The following is a 17,731-nucleotide window of genomic DNA, read 5'->3' on the forward strand; positions in this document are numbered from 1 at the left end:
TACAAACCACAGCAAATTTATTACTCAATGTCCAGTGCCACATCATAGCACCACCAGAGCCCTCACCTTCCCTCCCCACCTGGCCCCAAGGGGACTCCCGAAATGGAAAAAAAAAGAAAGCAAACCCAGATCCCTGCTCCTCCTCTGGAAGAAGGGGCCTTAGCCCTGGAGAAGTCCCCCTTCCACAGGTCCCAGCAGGCAGGAGAGTGGACCCCTTCGGCCCAGACAGTGAGGCTCCAGGCTCCAACGACAGAGAGAACATGCAGGTAGGAGCGAGAGCGGAGGCCCGTGTCTGTGGGAGAGGAGTGGGAGGGAAGGGCACTGCCTGAGGAGTCCGGGAATCTGGCCGTCCCGGGTGCACGCGGGAGCTTCTGGGCAGCAGGGGCCGGCCCCTGGTGGCTTAGCGCTTGGACAGCTCGTGGGACAGCCAGTCGAGCCCATCATACAGGCCTGTGCCTTGGGTGGCACAGGTGGCCTGGACGTACCACTGTGGGGAGAAGGAAAGAGAGCTCAGCAGCAAGGAAGATGAGGGGACGCCTTCACGTCCTACCCCTCCGCCCCCCCGTGGCACCCTGGGCCATGCGGGACCCTCACCGTGCGGCTCCGCAAGTGCTGCAGGCCCAGCTTGTCGGTGAGCTCGCTCACGGGCATGGCGTTGGGCATGTCCTGCTTGTTGGCAAACACCAGCAGCACGGCATCCCGCAGCTCGTCCTCCTGCAGCTGAGACGGGTGAAGGGGATGGAGGCCGGCGTCCTGGCAGAGTCTCCAGGCCTCCCCTTCCCGCTGGGCAGGGAAACCTCCCTTTCTGCCTTCTAACATATTTGTGGGGAAAATGTAATATCGTGTAGTCTGAGCTGAACACAAGCTTCCTAAGTCAGCTTGCAGCCATCTGGCCTTAAATCCAAAAAGAGCCTTTTTCAAATGACTTGCCCTAGTCAAAATGGCAACGTTTCTCAATGGAAAAACAGGAATGTTAAGAGGATGTTTCTCTCCACCACACATAATTCCCCTTTCCCCACCAACACCTCGGATGTGAAGACGTGAGGATTCAAGGAAAAAGTCAATCTTGGGCTTTTTGACCTGACTCCAGTTAAAACACAGTGAGGTATGCCTTGCGACTGCGTCCACACAGAGAAACACAGTCAAGGCCTGTGAGACATTTCCTGACTTTCACCCCAGCTCAGAGATCTCAGAGCTCTGTCTCTGAACGGGGACTCCGTTCCCAGGGCTCTTGGTGCTCACCATCTTCTGGAGCTCGTCAGCAGATTCCTGGACCCTCTCTCGGTCATTACTGTCCACTACGAAGATGAGACCCTGGGAGGGAAGGAAGAACGGACAAGCCATCACTCCCAGCTGGGACATACCCTAGTCTGGCTCTTTCTTTTTCCCATCTTTGTGTCTAAACCTTCTCATCTTAAAACTTTTCACTAAGCTTCTGCAAACACGGTGGCACCAACTGGAGACACCATGTGAAGGATACAGCCTCTGCCCTCAGGCAAGCAGTGTAGTTAGAAGAAGCACAAGGGACCAGGGAAAGACCAGATGAGAGCTAAATGAGGCAGCATGAGTGCGCCTGACTGCCTCAGTCAGAACTGTGAGTTCAAGTCCCACGTTGGAAGAAAAAGCTGACTTTAAAAATAAATAAACAAATAAATGAGGCAGCATGGCCCCAGAGTTCTGCTTCTCAGAAGCTAAGGTAGCTAAGTCTCAGAAAACTAAAGGCATTCCTGAAGGATGAGGAGAGGTAAGGCTACAACTGTGGATAGATGGGAGGTGAAGGTTTTTTTCCCCCTGGCTTGTGAGACAGGCCTAGGCCAACATCTCAGTCGTAGCCCTAACACCTTCTCTCCTGGGGTTGGAGAGCCCCACCCCACCTGAGTGTTCTGGAAGTAGTGCCGCCACAGAGGCCGAATCTTGTCCTGGCCTCCCACGTCCCAGACTGTGAAACAAATGTTCTTGTATTCCACTGTTTCCACATTGAAGCCTGGAGATAATTGGAAAAAAAATATGAGAACCAAGTCCTGAAAGAAAGGACCTCTCTAAATCTAGGTGGATTCACTGGGGACATAAAACCAGAAGGCAATGATCAAGTCCCATGGGAAGAGAACCCCAGAGAACAGGCAGTCTACAGACCAGGCCCAGCTAGGTCACATACACCTGCCTCAGCACCATGCAGCAACTAAAGGTAACTGTGACCCACTTCTCAGGTAGCAGTGTCTGGTGTCAGGGTCAGCTCCCTGCACAGAGATAAGGGCCTCAGGCAGAATGGGTAGCAAACCCTGGGAAGGCCTGCTGCCAGCCTCCCGCTCCTCCCGGCCTCGCCTCAGAACTCACCTATGGTGGGGATGGTGGTGACAATCTCCCCCAACTTCAGTTTGTACAAGATTGTGGTCTTGCCGGCTGCATCCAAGCCAACTGCAAGGAGAGGGGCACAGGGATGGAGACGGGAGCGAGGGAGCCCTCTAGAGACCAGGAAAGGGGAGAAACCAGGATAGCCGATGGAGACGGGGGCGGAGAGCCCAAGCGCCTGCAGGTGCGCTCCGTTCTCTACCTTCGAGGCCTTAAGAGCAGTCTGGGTGGTGAGCACCAACTCGTGCCCCAAAGCGGGCGAGAGGCAGGAGATGGCTAGGGGGGAAAGGGCATAGGAGGAGGGCTGCGCTCCTTTTAAAAGTCGTCTCCAAGGGCGGAATCCTCCCTTCTTCCCAGCCAGGCTGGGGAGGAGGGAGCTTCACCCCACCCAGGCCCGCAGCTCCCGGGCTCAGGCCCGGGGATCGGCACTGCAGACCGCGACCAGCCCGAGAGCAGTGACCCCCGGGGGGTTAGGAGGCAGGTGACTCCAGGTCAGAGACCCGGCTGAGCTGGGCTCGGAGGGACGCGGGGGCGGGAGGGCTGCGCGGGGGGCCGGCGCTCCGGTCCGGGCCGCGCGCTAGATCTGCCTCACCCATGAGGATCCTCATCTGCTTCTTCCCGAAGATCCGCGAAAAGAGCGCGGACACGGTGAGGCCCATGGCGGGGCCCGGGGGAGGGGGTGCGGGCACGGACGCGGGGTGCGGGCTGGAACCGGCCGGCCGCTGGGGGATGGGGCGCAGCAGCAGGAGGAGGAGGCTCCGCCACCGCCTCCGCGCGTCCCGGCCCGCCCTACGTCACCGCGGGCCCGCCCCCGACCGGGCCCCGCCCCCTCCCCGCCCCTTCCCCGTCCCCAGGCTCCGGCTCTGGCGAAATCTGAAGCTTGGAGAGTCTCCGCAGCCTCGCGGCGTCCCGCGCCGGCTTTAAAGAGGATTGGGGTCTCGGTCTTTCCCGGTTTCTGGAACGCTGCCAGGTCTGTGGCTGCTTCACCGGCAGCCCAAGCGGGGCCGAGGAGAGTCTACAGTGCTTCACAACGGCCCCCGACCCGTAGCTTAAGTGGCCAGCCCCTGGGTTTTGGTTCGTCGCGGCCAGTCCACCCTGCTCTCAGGTTTAGCTCTTGCGAACTAGCATCACCCACTGTATGCACCGCCGTCCTAGGGGAGCGGAAGCTCTGTGCTCGCGTCTTAGTCTTCTCTTTGACCCCCTCAGCGCCCAGAGAGGGGCTTTGAGCGTTGCAGGTGGTTCAAGGGACCGTAGAATCCCGAGAGGAGTGTGCGGGAGGTGGGAAAAGAAGGTGCCCCAGCGCTAGCTGGCTTTCTTGGTTTCGCAGTCAGCAGAATCTACTCCTGCATACAGGAGAAACAGGCCCTTGCCTGGAAGGGCCCCGGACTCAATGTCCTTCAGCTGACCGAGGCAGCCTTTCTGAAGCCGCTTCACTTTGCCACAGACCTGGGAACCCGGATTTTTTAATGTCCTCCAATCCAGGAATTGATGAAACTCTTGTCGCCCTCGACAAAAGTGCTTCACAAGTAATTTTCCCACTAAGCAACGAGGGGGAATAGCAAGACAGGTATTTAAATTTCTTCTACGATAGAGACTGAGTCAGTGCCAGGCACCTAATAAATGCTTAACAAATACAGTACTTGGTTTGGATGATCTAATAGGCGGCTCAGTGGAGCAAAGTCAAGCGATTTGAAACCTACATGCCAGTAGGCTTGTAGGATCAATTGCTTATGGACTGGACATTGTGAGATGAGCTGAGAATCAGAGAACCTTCATTCATTCACTCATTCAACAAAGATTGAATGCCTACCATGTACCGTTGGTCCACTTCTCAATCAAATCTCAGTTCTGCCTTTTACCCCCTTTTTTGGAGGGCTTAGCTTCAATGATCCTCATAACCTGTTATTTTCTACAAAAGGAGAAACAGTATATCTAAATGCTTTGCATAGTGCAGCTGGATTTTATCTGGGCCACAGATATTATTTGAACGACAAATTATATGAACAGACCTCCAGGCTCTTCCCTGTCCTGACCTGAAAAGTCTGTAAAGAGAACAGCTTTGGGCACAGGGTATGAGTGAATCCATGACTTTCCTTGACTCTTCAGCCACAGACTTGCATTCTTAAGAAGGCTTTTTACAAGGTTGAAGAGTGCGTTTAAGAGTCTCAGTATATTAACAGAACTAGTAGTGAGGAAGTCAGGTCAGTTCCACATCTTTAATTAAAAGAGCCAATCCCTGTTGTCTGTCCCTGCTGTCCTTGCTCTGTTTCACTACCATCTCTTCCTCAAGACAGAAATAGCCTCCTTACCAGTCTTCTGTTCCTTGAGCTCCTTGAGCTCTTGCTCATTTAAGTCTGGATGATGCCACCCAAGATTAAAATCTTTTAGTGTCTTCTTAGCGCCCAAGATAAAGTCTAAATGCTTTAATTTGTGTCTCCACCTATTGTGCCTGGCCCATCTGTTGCCAACCTCCTTGACATACCATAAGCTATGGCTATGAGGTGATTCTCAGTGCTTCCCCGGTGAGCCAGGCTCTCTGATGCCCTAGGAGTCCCAGCAATCTTTTCCCTCTGCCCAGAATGCTTGTTTCCCTCATCTTTAGTTAGATGGATAATTGTTACTTATGCTTCAGATCCCCAGGTATTTTCCCTGAACCTTTTCTGCTTCCCCTAGACAGGCCTCCCTCCTCTTAACTTCTGTAGCACTTTGAATATACCCATACATGCTGGTGTGAGAGCAGGACTTGTGTTTTTATCTCTGCTTTCTCACTAGATAGGAGCTCCTTGAGGGCAGGGCCTTGTCTCTTCGTCGTGATCACCTGGAACAGGACTTGATATGTTGAGAGGTAGACAGATATAGATAGGATTCCTAGTTGTGTGACCTTGAGCACGTTATGTAACCCATGTCTCGCGTTTCCACCCACTGAGCAGAATAGCTGCAAGGGGTAAATAACAAAACTCTTGTGACGGTCCTGGAGTACAGCTGGCACGTAAGATGGAGGTCATGGCCGTAGGGTGCCTTCCACATATAATTGTTGAATCAACTCAGCAGAACTCAGGAAGGGTGCTAATAATTATTATACTGTACACCGAACAGGTGCCAAAACTGTCCTATCAAGGGTTACAGTTTTCGTAGTCTAAATGGGAGTCTGACTTGTTGATCTTCAGGGACAGAGATACTGAGCCCCAAATGTGGGGAAGCGTCGCTCATCCGGGTGTTTGAGAAGGACTCAGTGCGGCGTTGCCCCCCGACCCTCGCTCCTCGTAGCCCGAAGGTAAGCTCGGGCGCCGTCACGAAAACATGAAACACTCCGGAGTACTCGACTTTGCTTGCCCTGCGTTCGTAGCCTAGCTGGGTTCAGAACAGGCCACCTCCCACCCACCCGCCGAAGTAGCTCCGCCTACCGCGCGCCCGCTGGGGGCGGAGCCTGTTGCGTCGCGCTGTCGTCACTTCCAGGGGACCCGGAAGCGCCGTTCTCCGGCTGCTGTACTTAGAAAGTCGTGATGGGGATACGCTGGATTTAAACCCGTGGCCGACCGTGGGCCGAGGGCCGGCGGGGCCTGCTGTGGCCCGGGCGAGTGCGAAGCAGTTTCTGGGACAGTACAGGCGATTCCTGGCCGTGTGCTTCTCTTGTGGCGGCGTCGCCCCTTTAGGATAGGACTGGCCACGGCTCTCGGTGCCTAGGACCCGGCAGGCGCTTCTGCAGGCTGCCCCGCGTCCGGCATCCGGTCTCCGACAGCTTGGAGGAGCGCCTTCGGGAACAGTTATCTCCCCGTCGTTCACTGCCCCCGCCAAGGTCTTCGCGACCCTCTTCTGGCCGACGTCGAGCAACCCGTTCTGAACATGGAGAAGTTTGGCATGAATTTCGGGGGCGGACCGAGCAAGAAGGACCTGCTGGAGACCATTGAGACGCAGAAGAAGCAGCTCCTCCAGTACCAGGCACGTCTTAAGGATGTGGTCCGCGCCTATAAAAGCCTCCTGAAAGAGAAGGAGGCTCTAGAGGCCAGCATTAAGGTGCTGTCGGTATCCCACGAGGCAGATGTGGGCCTCACAGGTGTCCAGCCTCCAGGCCTCTCTTTTCCTGACTCTGTGGATGACCGATGTTCCACTCACAGCGAGGATAGCACTGGGACCGCCACCAGCTTGGATACTGCGGCAAGTCTCACCAGCACCAAGGGTGAATTTGGGGTAGAGGATGACAGGCCGGCTCGTGGACCCCCACCTCCAAAGTCCGAAGAAGCCAGCGGGTCGGAGAGTGGCGTTAGTAGTAGCAGTGGGGATGGACCATCTGGGGGTGGGGAAGTGGACAAACGACTGCACCAGCTGAAGACTCAGTTGGCTACTTTGACCAGCTCTTTGGCTACAGTCACCCAGGAGAAGTCTCGCATGGAAGCTTCTTACCTGGCTGACAAGAAGAAGATGAAACAGGACTTAGAGGATACCAGTAAAAAGGCAGAAGAGGAGCGGGGCCGTCTGGAGGGAGAATTGAAGGGGCTGCAGGAGCAGATAGCAGAAACCAAAGCCCGACTTATCACCCAGCAGCATGATCGGGCCCAAGAGCAAAGTGACCATGCCTTGATGCTTCGTGAGCTCCAGAAACTGCTGCAGGAGGAGAGGACCCAGCGCCAGGACTTGGAGCTTCGGCTGGAAGAGACCAGAGAAGCCCTGGCAGGACGGGCTTATGCAGCTGGTCAGATGGAAGGATTTGAGCTGCAGACCAAGCAGCTGACCCGTGAGGTGGAGGACTTGAAAGGTGAGCTGCAGGCTCTTCGGGATGAGAAGAATCGGCCCGACCCTCGGCTGCGGGAGCTTCAGGAAGAGGCTGCCTGCCTGAAGAGCCATTTCCAGGCTCAGCTGCAGCAGGAAATGAGGAAGGTAATTACTGTCATCTCCTTCAAATGTTAGTCATTTAGCCTAAAGTGGGAAATATCAGGGTTTTGTCTCCTTTGGTAATTAGAACTAAGTGGCTGCCGTGTCCATTGTTGATGCTATTCAGGAGGTTGCACTGTGAGTCCTGGGAAGTCGGTGCGGTGTGCTGTTGACAGTATCCACAGAATGTGCTTCCAACAGGTTGTGGACTTCCTCAGTGTAGGCTGGTTTGGGACGAGACACCTCTGAACTTCTGGCCTTGGCATCTTAGCAGCTGTGCTCTGTGGGGCAGCATAGTTTCAGCTATGCAGTGAAAGGAGTGTGTCTGCCTCTAGGCAGATGCTTTACACAGGGAGTGGTATACGCCTGTAGGTAGGGTGGCTGCGGGGAGGAGGAGGTGGTGCAAAAAGAAGTCTCAGAAGCAACCTCTTATAATTGCTTCTAGTCAGTTAACCTGTTCTGGAAAGGTGTGCTATTTTACAGTGCTCCTTTCAGCGTGGAGAGAGATCCAACTGAGTTTTGAACTTCCAGGAATATTGGGAGAGGAAAAGAATGTCCTGTGATTTCTTACTGGGATTTGGGGCAACAGATGACAAACAAAGATAACGCAGTTCTCGTGTGAGCCTTGTGTATGACAGGAGACCGGAGACACTAGAGCAGAACAACAGTAGATACGCGGAGGTTCTTAATATTGTTTGCTGTGATGTATCTCTGGGAGCAGAACCCCACCAGGTTATAGGAAGGTTCATTAGTTTTCCAAAGCAACAGGAAAAGCCCCAGTGCCCCTTCTCAAACCAGGCCATCTGAGTCCTGTGACCCCATTGCTCCCCTCTCTTGCTCTCTCAGTTTGCTCTAGGCCTTTGTGGCTTTTCTGGACGCATTTCCATCTGTTTCCTTGCCTTACAGACAGCCCTTGCGGAAGATCAGCTACGCCAGCAATCTCAGGTGGAAGAGCAGAGGGTGGCGGCCCTGGAGAATCAAATCTCTGAGCTGTCCGAGCTGCTGGGCACCTATGAGAAAGCCAAGCAGAAGGACCAGCTGGCTATCCAGAAGCTAAAGGAGCGCATCCTGCAGCTGGACCTGGAGAACAAGACGCTGGCGCTCGCCGCCTCCAGCCGCTCCCCGCTGGACAGCCATGGCGAGGAGTCCAGTCTGGATGTCAACGTCCTGAAGGATAAGATGGAGCAGCTGAAGAGGCTGCTGCAGGTGGCGGCCAGGAAAAGCCAGGTGACCCTGGACGTGGAGAAGCTCTGTGACCTGGAGATAATGGCCGGCTCAGAGGCTGCCGACGGGGAGAAGGCTTCGGCACTCTACTACCAACAGGAGCTGAAGCAGCTGAAGGAGGAGTTCGAGAGGTACAAGATGAGGGCCCAGGTGGTCCTCAAGAGCAAGAACACCAAGGACGGCAATCTGGCCAAGGAGCTGGAGGAGGCCCAGGAACAGCTCGCCGAGCTGAAGGAGAAGTACATCTCCCTGCGGCTGTCCTGCGAGGAGCTCGAGCGCCAGCACGGGCAGGAGGCCGAGCACTGGAAGCAGGAGCTGGCCCGGCTGCAGCACGCGCACCGCCAGGAGCTGGAGCAGAGCCAGCTGGACTTCAGGGAGCGTGCGCTGCGCCTAGAAGAGGAGCTGCACAAGCAGCGGGACCGGGCCCTGGCTGTGCTGGCCGAGAAGGACTTGGAGCTGGAGCAGCTGCGCTCCGTGGCCTTGTCCTCGGGGCTGCCGGGTCGCAGGAGCCCGGTGGGTGGCGGGGGGCCCGGGGACCCTGCCGACGTGTCGGCCCCGGACAGCCTGACCCAGGCGCTGCAGCTGGCCGCGGCCAACGAGCCCACGTTTTTCCTGTACGCCGAGCAGCTGGCCCGCAAGGAGGTGGAGATCGCGTCGCTCCGCAAGCAGAAGCACAGGCTGGAGGGGGAGGTTCGGCAGCTGCAGGACCGGCTGCTGGAGGACGGGGAGCGGCACCGAGAGCAGGTAGCCGCCCTGCAGAGCCACATTGAGAAGAACATCAGGGATCAGAGTAGGGAGGGAGCCAACCTGGAGTACCTCAAAAACATCATCTACCGCTTCCTGACCTTGCCTGACAGCCTGGGCCGCCAGCAGACCCTCACGGCCATCCTGACCATCTTGCATTTCAGTCCCGAGGAGAAGCAAGCCATCACACGCCTCCCCACCGGTGGGAGCTGGTGGCCTTCTGGCAAGAGATGAATGCCCTTTTCGAGGACTCCCGAAATCTCTGTGCCTCTGGTGGGGGAAGGGACAGACTGGTTTCTGCTGCCCCTTCTCTTAACATTATAATTTTTTCTTCACTGTGTTGAACTGGAAGAGTCTTTAATGTGGGATGGGATTTTCTGCCAAATGCCATGAAAGCCACGTTGTCCTTGGGCCCTAGAGATCCCGAAAATGTCCCAGTAATACTCGGATGGTGCATTTGTGAGGGAAGACGGGGGACAGATGAAGACTGGGAGGTGCCAAAGTTGGGGAGGTGGTGAGAATATTTTAAAATAAGACTTTCTGTTTTAGTATTACACTCCTAGCACAGAACCAGGAGTTAATGTGACTCCAAAGGGAGTTCAGTTATTTCTAAATACTCACAAGGACCGGCTGTTTATGCCCCATCTCATAATCTGAGTCTGGTCCACCGCTGCCCCAATTTTCTGGGGACATAAATCAGGGCCGGAGAGGAACCAGGAAGTTTGAAATAGTGACCGATTGTTCCCTGTTGTCCACAGATTCTTCCATTCTGGAACAGGGAAACTTACCTAGCTGGGGCTAGGTACGGCCTGGTCAGTCTGGACAAAACATACCTATAAGTATGTAGTATGTATGTAGAGGGCCCCGAGCACCATGTCAGTCCTGTGGATTTCCTGAGTAACCTGCTTTTGGCCTGGATAGGGTTTCCATGGGCCTCTTGCATTTGACCCTGCCTTAACCTGTCTGTCTCAGCTTGGTCTGGGATTGTGAGTAAATGATTTTGCTAGCTTTTCCTCGATGCTGAACTTGCATTAAGAAAAAACCCTGGCTTTCTTAACAGCGGAGGATCTGATTGGGAAACTCTGAGCCTGTCTGGTTACAAAGAATTAGCTCAGAGATTTACAACTTCCTCACCTCCCCGCAGCTGTTTCTGCCTTTGTAGGGACTGAGAAGAGGAGGATTTGCTGATTCTAGAAGATTCTGTGACCCGAGGGGCTGGGGGTGCCAGCTGCCCCCATGGACAGCATTCTGGCTAAATCTTCATGTCCCTGCAAGCCAGAGTGTTCATGGGTTACTGCCTCCAGGGTATTTTGCCCATGTCTTTATCGGGTCACAGAGTTTCAGTACACAATCCTCATCTTCTCTACATGTATTACTATAATTTTTCCTCCTTCCTGGGTTTTTTTTTTTTTTTTAAATGTTTGGTCTTGCACAAGTAGATTTAATCTGCACATAAGGAAAGGGAGCTTCAGGCCGTCTGGAAAGGAGGGGCTCAGAAAAGTTGGGTTCAGACAATATCAGTTCCCCTATTCTGCCCCTTCCTCCATCTGCTCTTGATCTGGTTGTAGAAATCTTTCGACCCTAAAGACCAATGGTTTGTCACTGACTGGACTAATACGTATCTTTTCTGTTATGTCATCACAGCTGTTTTGTGAGGGTTTAGGGTGCAGAAGACTTTGATTAAATATTCTAATTGGGAGGCTGGATGTCCTAGACTGTCTAGGAACAGCAGACTCAATGAAACAGATGTGATGTGTTCAAATGATAACAGACCACAGAGTCATTAAATCTGAACAACCTGACTTAACGTGCTTTTTTAACAATATGCATGCCTGTGCACACGTGCGCGCACACACATGTATATACACATACACAGAATGTGAGTGTAAATGGTGAATAAAAAGGATGGAGATAATATATTAATCCATGAGTTTGAGGGGTAGCTGGGAGGGTCAGTCTGTTAGGTACCTGCCTCCGGCTCAGGTCAGGATCTCAGGGTTCTGGGATCGAGCCCCTCATGAGGCTCTGCACTCAGCAGGGAGTCTGCTTGTCCCTCTGCCTCTCCTCGTCCCCATGCTTACTTGCTCTCTCTCTCAAATAAATAAAATCTTGAAAAAAAAAAAACCAAACAAACCATGAGCTTGAATCTAGAGAGGAACCTCTCAGTGCTTTAACTACCTCAATTACAAAACAAATTTTTCAACCTCCAATTAGGTGTGTGTGTAAGCAGCTACACTATACTTTCTCCTTGGTTTTGTGGGCAGGCTTGAAACTTCCATAATTGCTGCTTGAAACTTTAGAAGTAATCAGGTCTTTTAATGCTCTGTTATGCTTCAAAGCCGGGTTTACAGTATTCTGGAAAAGTTTCTCAGGATTTCAGACTGAACTAAAATCATCGTCTCTTAATTGTGATCGCCTTAAATGTAGCACATTTTTTTAAAAGATTTTTATTTATTTATTTGACAGAGAGAGATCACAAGTAGGCAGAGAAACAGGCAGAGAGAGAGAGCGGAAGGGAAGCAGGCACCCTGCAGAGCAGAGAGCCCAATGCAGGGCTCCGATCCCAGAACCCTTGGGATCATGACTTGAGCTGAAGGCAGCGGCTTTAACCCACTGAGCCACTGAGGCGCCCCTGTAGCACATATTTTGATTGTGATTTCTAGGTGGTTTTGGACAGCACAGAAAGATCCAAGGTCACAGCTACTTTCCTAGGACTAATAATTCCGGTGCTTTTGACTTTTAAGAAGATACCATACAGGCAAAGAAGCAAGTCAAGTTCTGATTAATAATTTTTTAAAAAACTATTAATACTTATAAGCCTGTGAACACTTCCTGCTGAAAAGGCAAAGGCTAGGTGCCTTCCCACCCTTAAGAAGAACACAAGGTCTTTGTCTCCCCACATTTTCCTCCCAAGTATATTTTCCAGTTTCTTGACTGGTTTTCCAATGCTGGATACTCTAAGAAAGGAAAGGGAGAGAAAAAGAATTGAGATCAGATACAGTCATACATGAGGCGTGTCAACATTAAGTAAGGAGACGACCTTATTGTTTATTACCACAGGAATTGGGAGGATTGCTGAGAAGAACAAATGCAGGGAGAAGGGGCAGAGAAGGCAAGTTGATCATTCTAAGGGCTTTCTGCTTTCCTTGCTTCCCATCTCTTGTTGGGTATCTACTCTCTGGGGAATCAATAGCCATATAGTCATGCCCTAGATGTAAGACCCTATCTGTTATCCAGAACTCCAGGGCTCTTGGCCTTTTCTTGAGAAGCTGCCACTGCAGGGCTGTCTTTGGGAACTCTTGCCAACCGCACCAGCACCATGTCGAGCCATTCATACCCATTGCATCATTTACTCCACACGTGTGTTGTGTTGTCCATTTTTACAGACCAGGTGGAGAGTGGTTGAGGTGTTAACGTTTGCCCAAGGTCATGTAACTGTTAGGTGTCCAAACCAGGTCTGAGTACCCCACGCTGGCTCAGTCTGAGTGTGCTGTCTTCTCAGGACTCGTAAGAGTCAGTGCCTGTCTCCGCAGGTGACTTCTGTGGCTGGAGAGACTGAGCTCTAAGCTGAATTGGATGGGTTCAAATGGAAAGAAAGTCTCCAGCTGTAAAACTGCAGCAAGTGACGTGGCTATGCTGGAGAGCTAAACAGGCAACACTGGTTCTTTATAAAGCTGCCTGGTCCCCCAGGCTCTAGATGACAGCTCATTTTTAGGACTTGGATCACCAACAGAGCAAAAGGAGGGCTGGGTATTGCTGTAGTGGGTTCCAACTCTAGGTTCTAGTAAAGCTGAGCAAACAGCTTGGGGAATTAAACATAGAAGGCTAACAAATGGGTCACTTTACCGATCTCCTACCCCCTCTACTTCCCCCCTCTGTCTTCTGTGCCTCACTAGGCAGCCTGCTTACCTCAGCTTGATGGTTGGGGAGCAAGGAACGAGGTTCACACATCCTGGGTTGAAATCTCAATCAGATCTCCTGTCCGTTCTGTGACTTTATAAATTAATCTTACTGAAGTTAGTTTTCTTAAAATGGGGATGATACCTATTTCGAGGTTCTATCCTCATCTTAAAGAAAAATTACGTGCATCAAGAACCAGCCCAGTACCCGAAACAAAGTAGGTGCTAAACCAGGTTAGATGCTTCCCTCCTCCCCCAGAGTATTTAAGTGACAGAAAGGAAGTTAGGCTGAGCTTTCGGAATTTAATTCCAGTGTTTCTTACCCACAAGTGTTGCTGTAAGCAAAAATAGAAACAACAATGGCCTTTTGTGCAGTGCCTGCTCTGAAGGAGACTTGCTGACTTTTGGCCTGCATTGTTTTATTTAATCACACCAAACCTGGGAAGATATTGTTTTACTTAATCACACCAATCTTGGGAAGCTTATTTATTTTAAAAATGAGGACCTTGAGGCTGGGAAGGAGGAGACTAATTGCCCAAGGCCCAGGGCTGGTAATGGCACGCAAACAGTCGTATCTGAGGAGGGTACTAGCTAAGCTAGAGTAGGGTCCATTGTCTTTCTCTTAAGTTCAACAGCTCCCAGGCCTCTGAAAATGAAGCTTCAGGGGTGCCTGGGTGGCTCAGTGGGTCAAAGCCTCTGCCTTCGCTGAAGGTCATGATCCAGGGTGCTGGAATCGGGCCCCCCATCAGGCTCTCTGCTCAGCAGGGAGCCTGCTTCCTCCTCTCTCTCTGCCTGCCTCTCTTCCTACTTGTGATCTCTGTCTGTCAAATAAATAAACTGCAACTTCAGTCTAGGGAATATCACAGGCCATTCCCGGGGGTGGGGAATCCTGTCTCAGTAGCCTGTCTAACTCTGCGGGGCAGAGTGTGGGGCCTTAGTGAGCTGAGTCCAGATTAGAAGGAGTCTGGAGGCCAAGCTTGTTGTGTTAGGTTTGCAGGCCTACGCGGAGTCACGTGGTCAGTTTCCATTTTCCCAAACTGGGATCCTTGGCACTGTTCCTTCTACCTTCACCCATCCCAGCCCCAGCAGTACACTCATCCCTTCCAGCTCAGCTGGAATGTCACTTCCTCCATGTCGATTTTTCTTATACTTAGCCATATGCAGGTGCTTCCTTCTCTGAGGTCCTTTAGCACTTTTTCCACACTGACCTTGGGCACAGTGATTTCCTGTACTTTTTTTTTTTTTAAATTTTTAAATGAGGGAGACATGGGGTGGGGGCAGGGCAGAGAGAGAGAGAGAAGAGCAGGCTCTTCACACCACCCTGAGCCACCCAGGCACCCAACTCAATAATATTCTTTATAGGATTTGTCTTTCTCTTGTAAAAGATCCTGTCAAGGGCCTCATATTGCATTTAGTTGTCATTATCTCCTTAGTCTTCTTTAGTCTGGAATAGTTCCTTGCCTTTTCATGATCTCTTATGACATTGGCATTTTTAGATAATACAGCACCCCCCCTCTTTGAGTTTAATGTTTCTTCATGATTAGATGCTGGTGATCCAGTCCCTACCAGAATATTATGATCTCAGAATATCACATCTAGAAGCAAATGCTATCCCTTTGCCCCTCATTGGTGATATTAATTGTGGTACCCAGACAGATATCTGATTTCTTCACTGCATGGTTAGTATTTCTGCTTTGGTACTAATCAATCTATGGGGAGGTTATTATTATTATTTTTTTTGAATATTTATTTACTTGACAGGTCACAAGTAGGCAGAGAGGCAGGCAGAGAGAGTAGGGGAAGCAGGCTCCCTGCTGAGCTGAGAGCCCGATGTGCCCAGCTCACTCCCAGGACCCTGAGATCATGACCTGAGACCATGACCTGAGCTGAAGGCAGAGGCTTAACCCACTGAGCCATCCAGGCGCCCCTGGGGAGATGTTTTAAGTCCCTGCAAATATCCTGCTCCTCATCAAAGTTTCCCTCCTAAATTTAGCATCAACCCATGATAATCCAATCATTACTCTCTTGATCTTGATGGTTGCAAAATGATTTTCAACTCCAGCATTTATCTTTTGGTCCTTGGGTTTTTGTTTTTTTGTTTTTTAAAGAAAGAGCCCTGCCTTCTTCATCGCTTATTTAATAGTTTACTTATCTATTTATTATTAGCATGAACTGATGGATTCCTATTTTTCCACAGTTTATAATTCACTATTTTCCTAAATTATTTTGGCTCAAATTTCTCAGATTTGGTAAAAGTCCCTTCAAACTCCTATGTTCTGGTGACATCCTCCCATCATTTCTGGCATAAAAATGTGTTTCTGGCTCATCTTGTGGGTTCTATACCCTAGTCTGAAACCAGTGATTTCTTTGGGGGAATCCCTGGTTCCTTTTAGTGGAGTCTGGTGTTAGAAACCAATATCTGGGAGTGATGTCAGCCTGTTGTTACTGGAGTATCTTTGTTTTTAGGTCCTCACAGCAGGCAGGAAATGTATGCATATAGGAAATGTATGCATATAGGAAATGTATGCATATAATGTACACACTCGCATACACATGTGGCTATACACATGCCCACACACTTTACAAATCATGAGTTCACACCATACGTCCAATTCTAATCCATTTCCATACAGTGCTTCTGTATTATCCATCCATTCTGTATTTGTGTTTCCTTCTACAGCAGGAACCTGAGGATGGCGGCCTTTAATGTTTCATTAATATTAAATGCTTCATTAACATTTAAAAAGTAAGGCAGAGTGAAAAGAGCACAGGGAGACAGATAAGGAACAACCAGAAAAGGAGGAGAAATCCAGTGAGGGGATGTCAAAGAATTCCAGGAAGAGTGAGATTCATCATGGAGTGAGTGCTCAACCCTGTCAAAAATGTTTTTAATTTGTTTTATTTAAAAAAAAGATTACTTGAAAGAGAAAGAGGGTGAGCACAAGGGCAGAGGGAGAGAGAGAGTCTCAAGCAGGCTGCACTGAGCATGGAGCCTGAGGCAGGGCTCGATCCCACGACCCTGAGATCATGACGTGAGCCGAAAGCATGAGTCAAATGCCAAATGAACTGCACCACCCAGGCGCCCTTGGCCCTGTCAAGTTTTAAGCCACATTCCAACACAATTTGAAATGACTTTTCAACATTCAAACATATTCCTGCTGTGTGACTCAGCAACCGGTTTTTTAATTTTGATGCTCTTTTTCCAGTATCTGTCCACGGGAGTGCTTGCCTTTATGCTGCATGTACAGGATAGTCTGCGTGCTAATTTGGTGGCTTTTTTTACTTGAGATTATTTTATAATGCGTTTCATTTTCCAGGTATCCCCTCCCCTGTTTTAATGACTGTGGTGATTAAAGAGGGAAGAGGCCTCCTTTGTTTGAGTTTCTGGGGTTCCTTGGCCACTCACGCCTTTGCCCCTTCATCTGCTCACTCCTCACCCCCCACGCCAACACTTTGGAGAACAGACAGTGACTACACTTAGGCTGTGTTTGCCAAGTTGAAGATTCACAGAGTTGCTGGCATTCAACCCAGAGCAACAGCAATTTTCTATGGTCGCAATCTAACGTGCCAGGTACTATGTTTTATGTATGGAAGACCAGATCTAAGAGCTTCTCTCTGCAATGAATTTAATTATTCTTTATTTAATCATCAAAACAACCCCATGAAGCATTATTTTCATCATCCTCCTTACATCTGAGGACACTGAGACAAAGAAAAGTTAAGTAACCTGCCCAAGATCCCATAGCTAGCAAGCAGGAGGTACAGGATTTGGGCCCAGAAAGTCCGGCTTTGGGGCTGGGGTTCTTAATCATTACCCTACAATGCCTCTCTAGAAAAGCATTGCTAAGCTTAAAAGGCCCAAATCCAAAGTTGTTGAAGGATCTGGAGACAGTTTTCTTGCTAAGTGAATGTGAGTGCCCAGTGTTTCCCCATTTCAGAAATTATTTAATGTATGTGTGCATTCCTCAATAGATGTCAGAACCGGGAGGCTAGGGAGTGGGTCTACTCTTTACCCCCTCATCCCTAGTGCCCTGTGCAGTGTGCAGAGGAGATATGCCCTCAATAGCAGTCGAGTAGACTTAATGTCTTTGAACTCTTTCCATAAGTGCTAGGTGTGGTGGCAGAATGCCTGCAAACATACAAATGTCCTTAGGAAAAATGGGCTCTTGATTTCTAGCACCCCGAGACTCAAGTTCTTTGAAGGAGTAGGAGAAAAGGCTGAGGATCACTCCTGAAAGAGAGAAAAACAAGATACCGATTTTGTCTTCACTTGTCTCTGGGAACTTTGTGACCCACTGTTTTGTTTTTGTTTTTGTTTTTAAAGATTTATTTATTAGATATATATAGAGAGAGCGCCCGCACATGTGCAGTGCAGCTTGGGGAGGGGCAGAGGGAGAGGGAGAGAGATAATCTCAGGCAGGCTCCCTGCTGAGCATGGAGCCCAGTGCGGGGCATGATCCCAGGACCCTGAGATCACAACTCAGGCTGAAGCCAAGAGTCCGACACCCAACTGACTGAGCTACATAGTTACCCTGTGACTCATTGCTTTTAATCTGTCAAAAGGGGAAACAGTGCATTTACAAGTTTTCTCAAAGTTATTGTGATGATCAAATCAAGCAGTGTATTTTAAGTTTTTTAGAAAAGTA

At 50.5% G+C, this 17,731-nt stretch overlaps 3 protein-coding genes across 7 annotated transcripts in view; 2 read left to right on the forward strand and 1 right to left on the reverse strand.

Moving 5' to 3' along the window:
• Positions 1-3,159, reverse strand: ARF5 (ARF GTPase 5). Its single transcript, XM_082694086.1, has 6 exons — positions 2,942-3,159; positions 2,335-2,415; positions 1,875-1,984; positions 1,243-1,314; positions 595-720; positions 1-487 (listed from the first exon to the last, which is right to left on the reverse strand). Exons 1-6 carry the CDS (start codon positions 3,006-3,008, stop codon positions 401-403), a joined length of 543 nt encoding a protein of 180 aa, XP_082550212.1. The 5' UTR covers positions 3,009-3,159; the 3' UTR covers positions 1-400.
• Positions 2,431-17,731, forward strand: part of LOC309845757 (uncharacterized protein) — a 31,612-nt gene continuing 16,311 nt past the window's right edge. For 2 of the 4 annotated variants that reach the window (XR_014301494.1, XR_014301495.1), the window contains exon 1: positions 2,431-2,533. Coding sequence is in view for 1 of the 4 variants with exons in the window: in XM_082694087.1 (XP_082550213.1) it covers positions 2,438-2,579 (142 nt within the window). In the remaining 3 variants the exon portion in view is untranslated. Of the gene's footprint in view, positions 2,580-17,731 lie in introns of all 4 variants that reach the window. The other 2 variants (XM_082694087.1, XR_014301496.1) reach the window with 2 other exon arrangements.
• Positions 5,793-10,988, forward strand: GCC1 (GRIP and coiled-coil domain containing 1). Of its 2 annotated transcripts, none has more exons than XM_082694083.1 (2): positions 5,793-7,224; positions 8,065-10,988. In XM_082694083.1, exons 1-2 carry the CDS (start codon positions 6,193-6,195, stop codon positions 9,418-9,420), a joined length of 2,388 nt encoding a protein of 795 aa, XP_082550209.1. In that variant the 5' UTR covers positions 5,793-6,192; the 3' UTR covers positions 9,421-10,988. The 2 variants fall into 2 exon arrangements, with proteins under 2 accessions (XP_082550209.1, XP_082550210.1); XM_082694084.1 differs by having other exon boundaries at positions 8,125-10,988.

This window comes from Mustela nivalis (genome assembly GCF_964662115.1).
Source record: "Mustela nivalis genome assembly, chromosome: 12".
Taxonomy (NCBI): Eukaryota; Metazoa; Chordata; class Mammalia; order Carnivora; family Mustelidae; genus Mustela; species Mustela nivalis.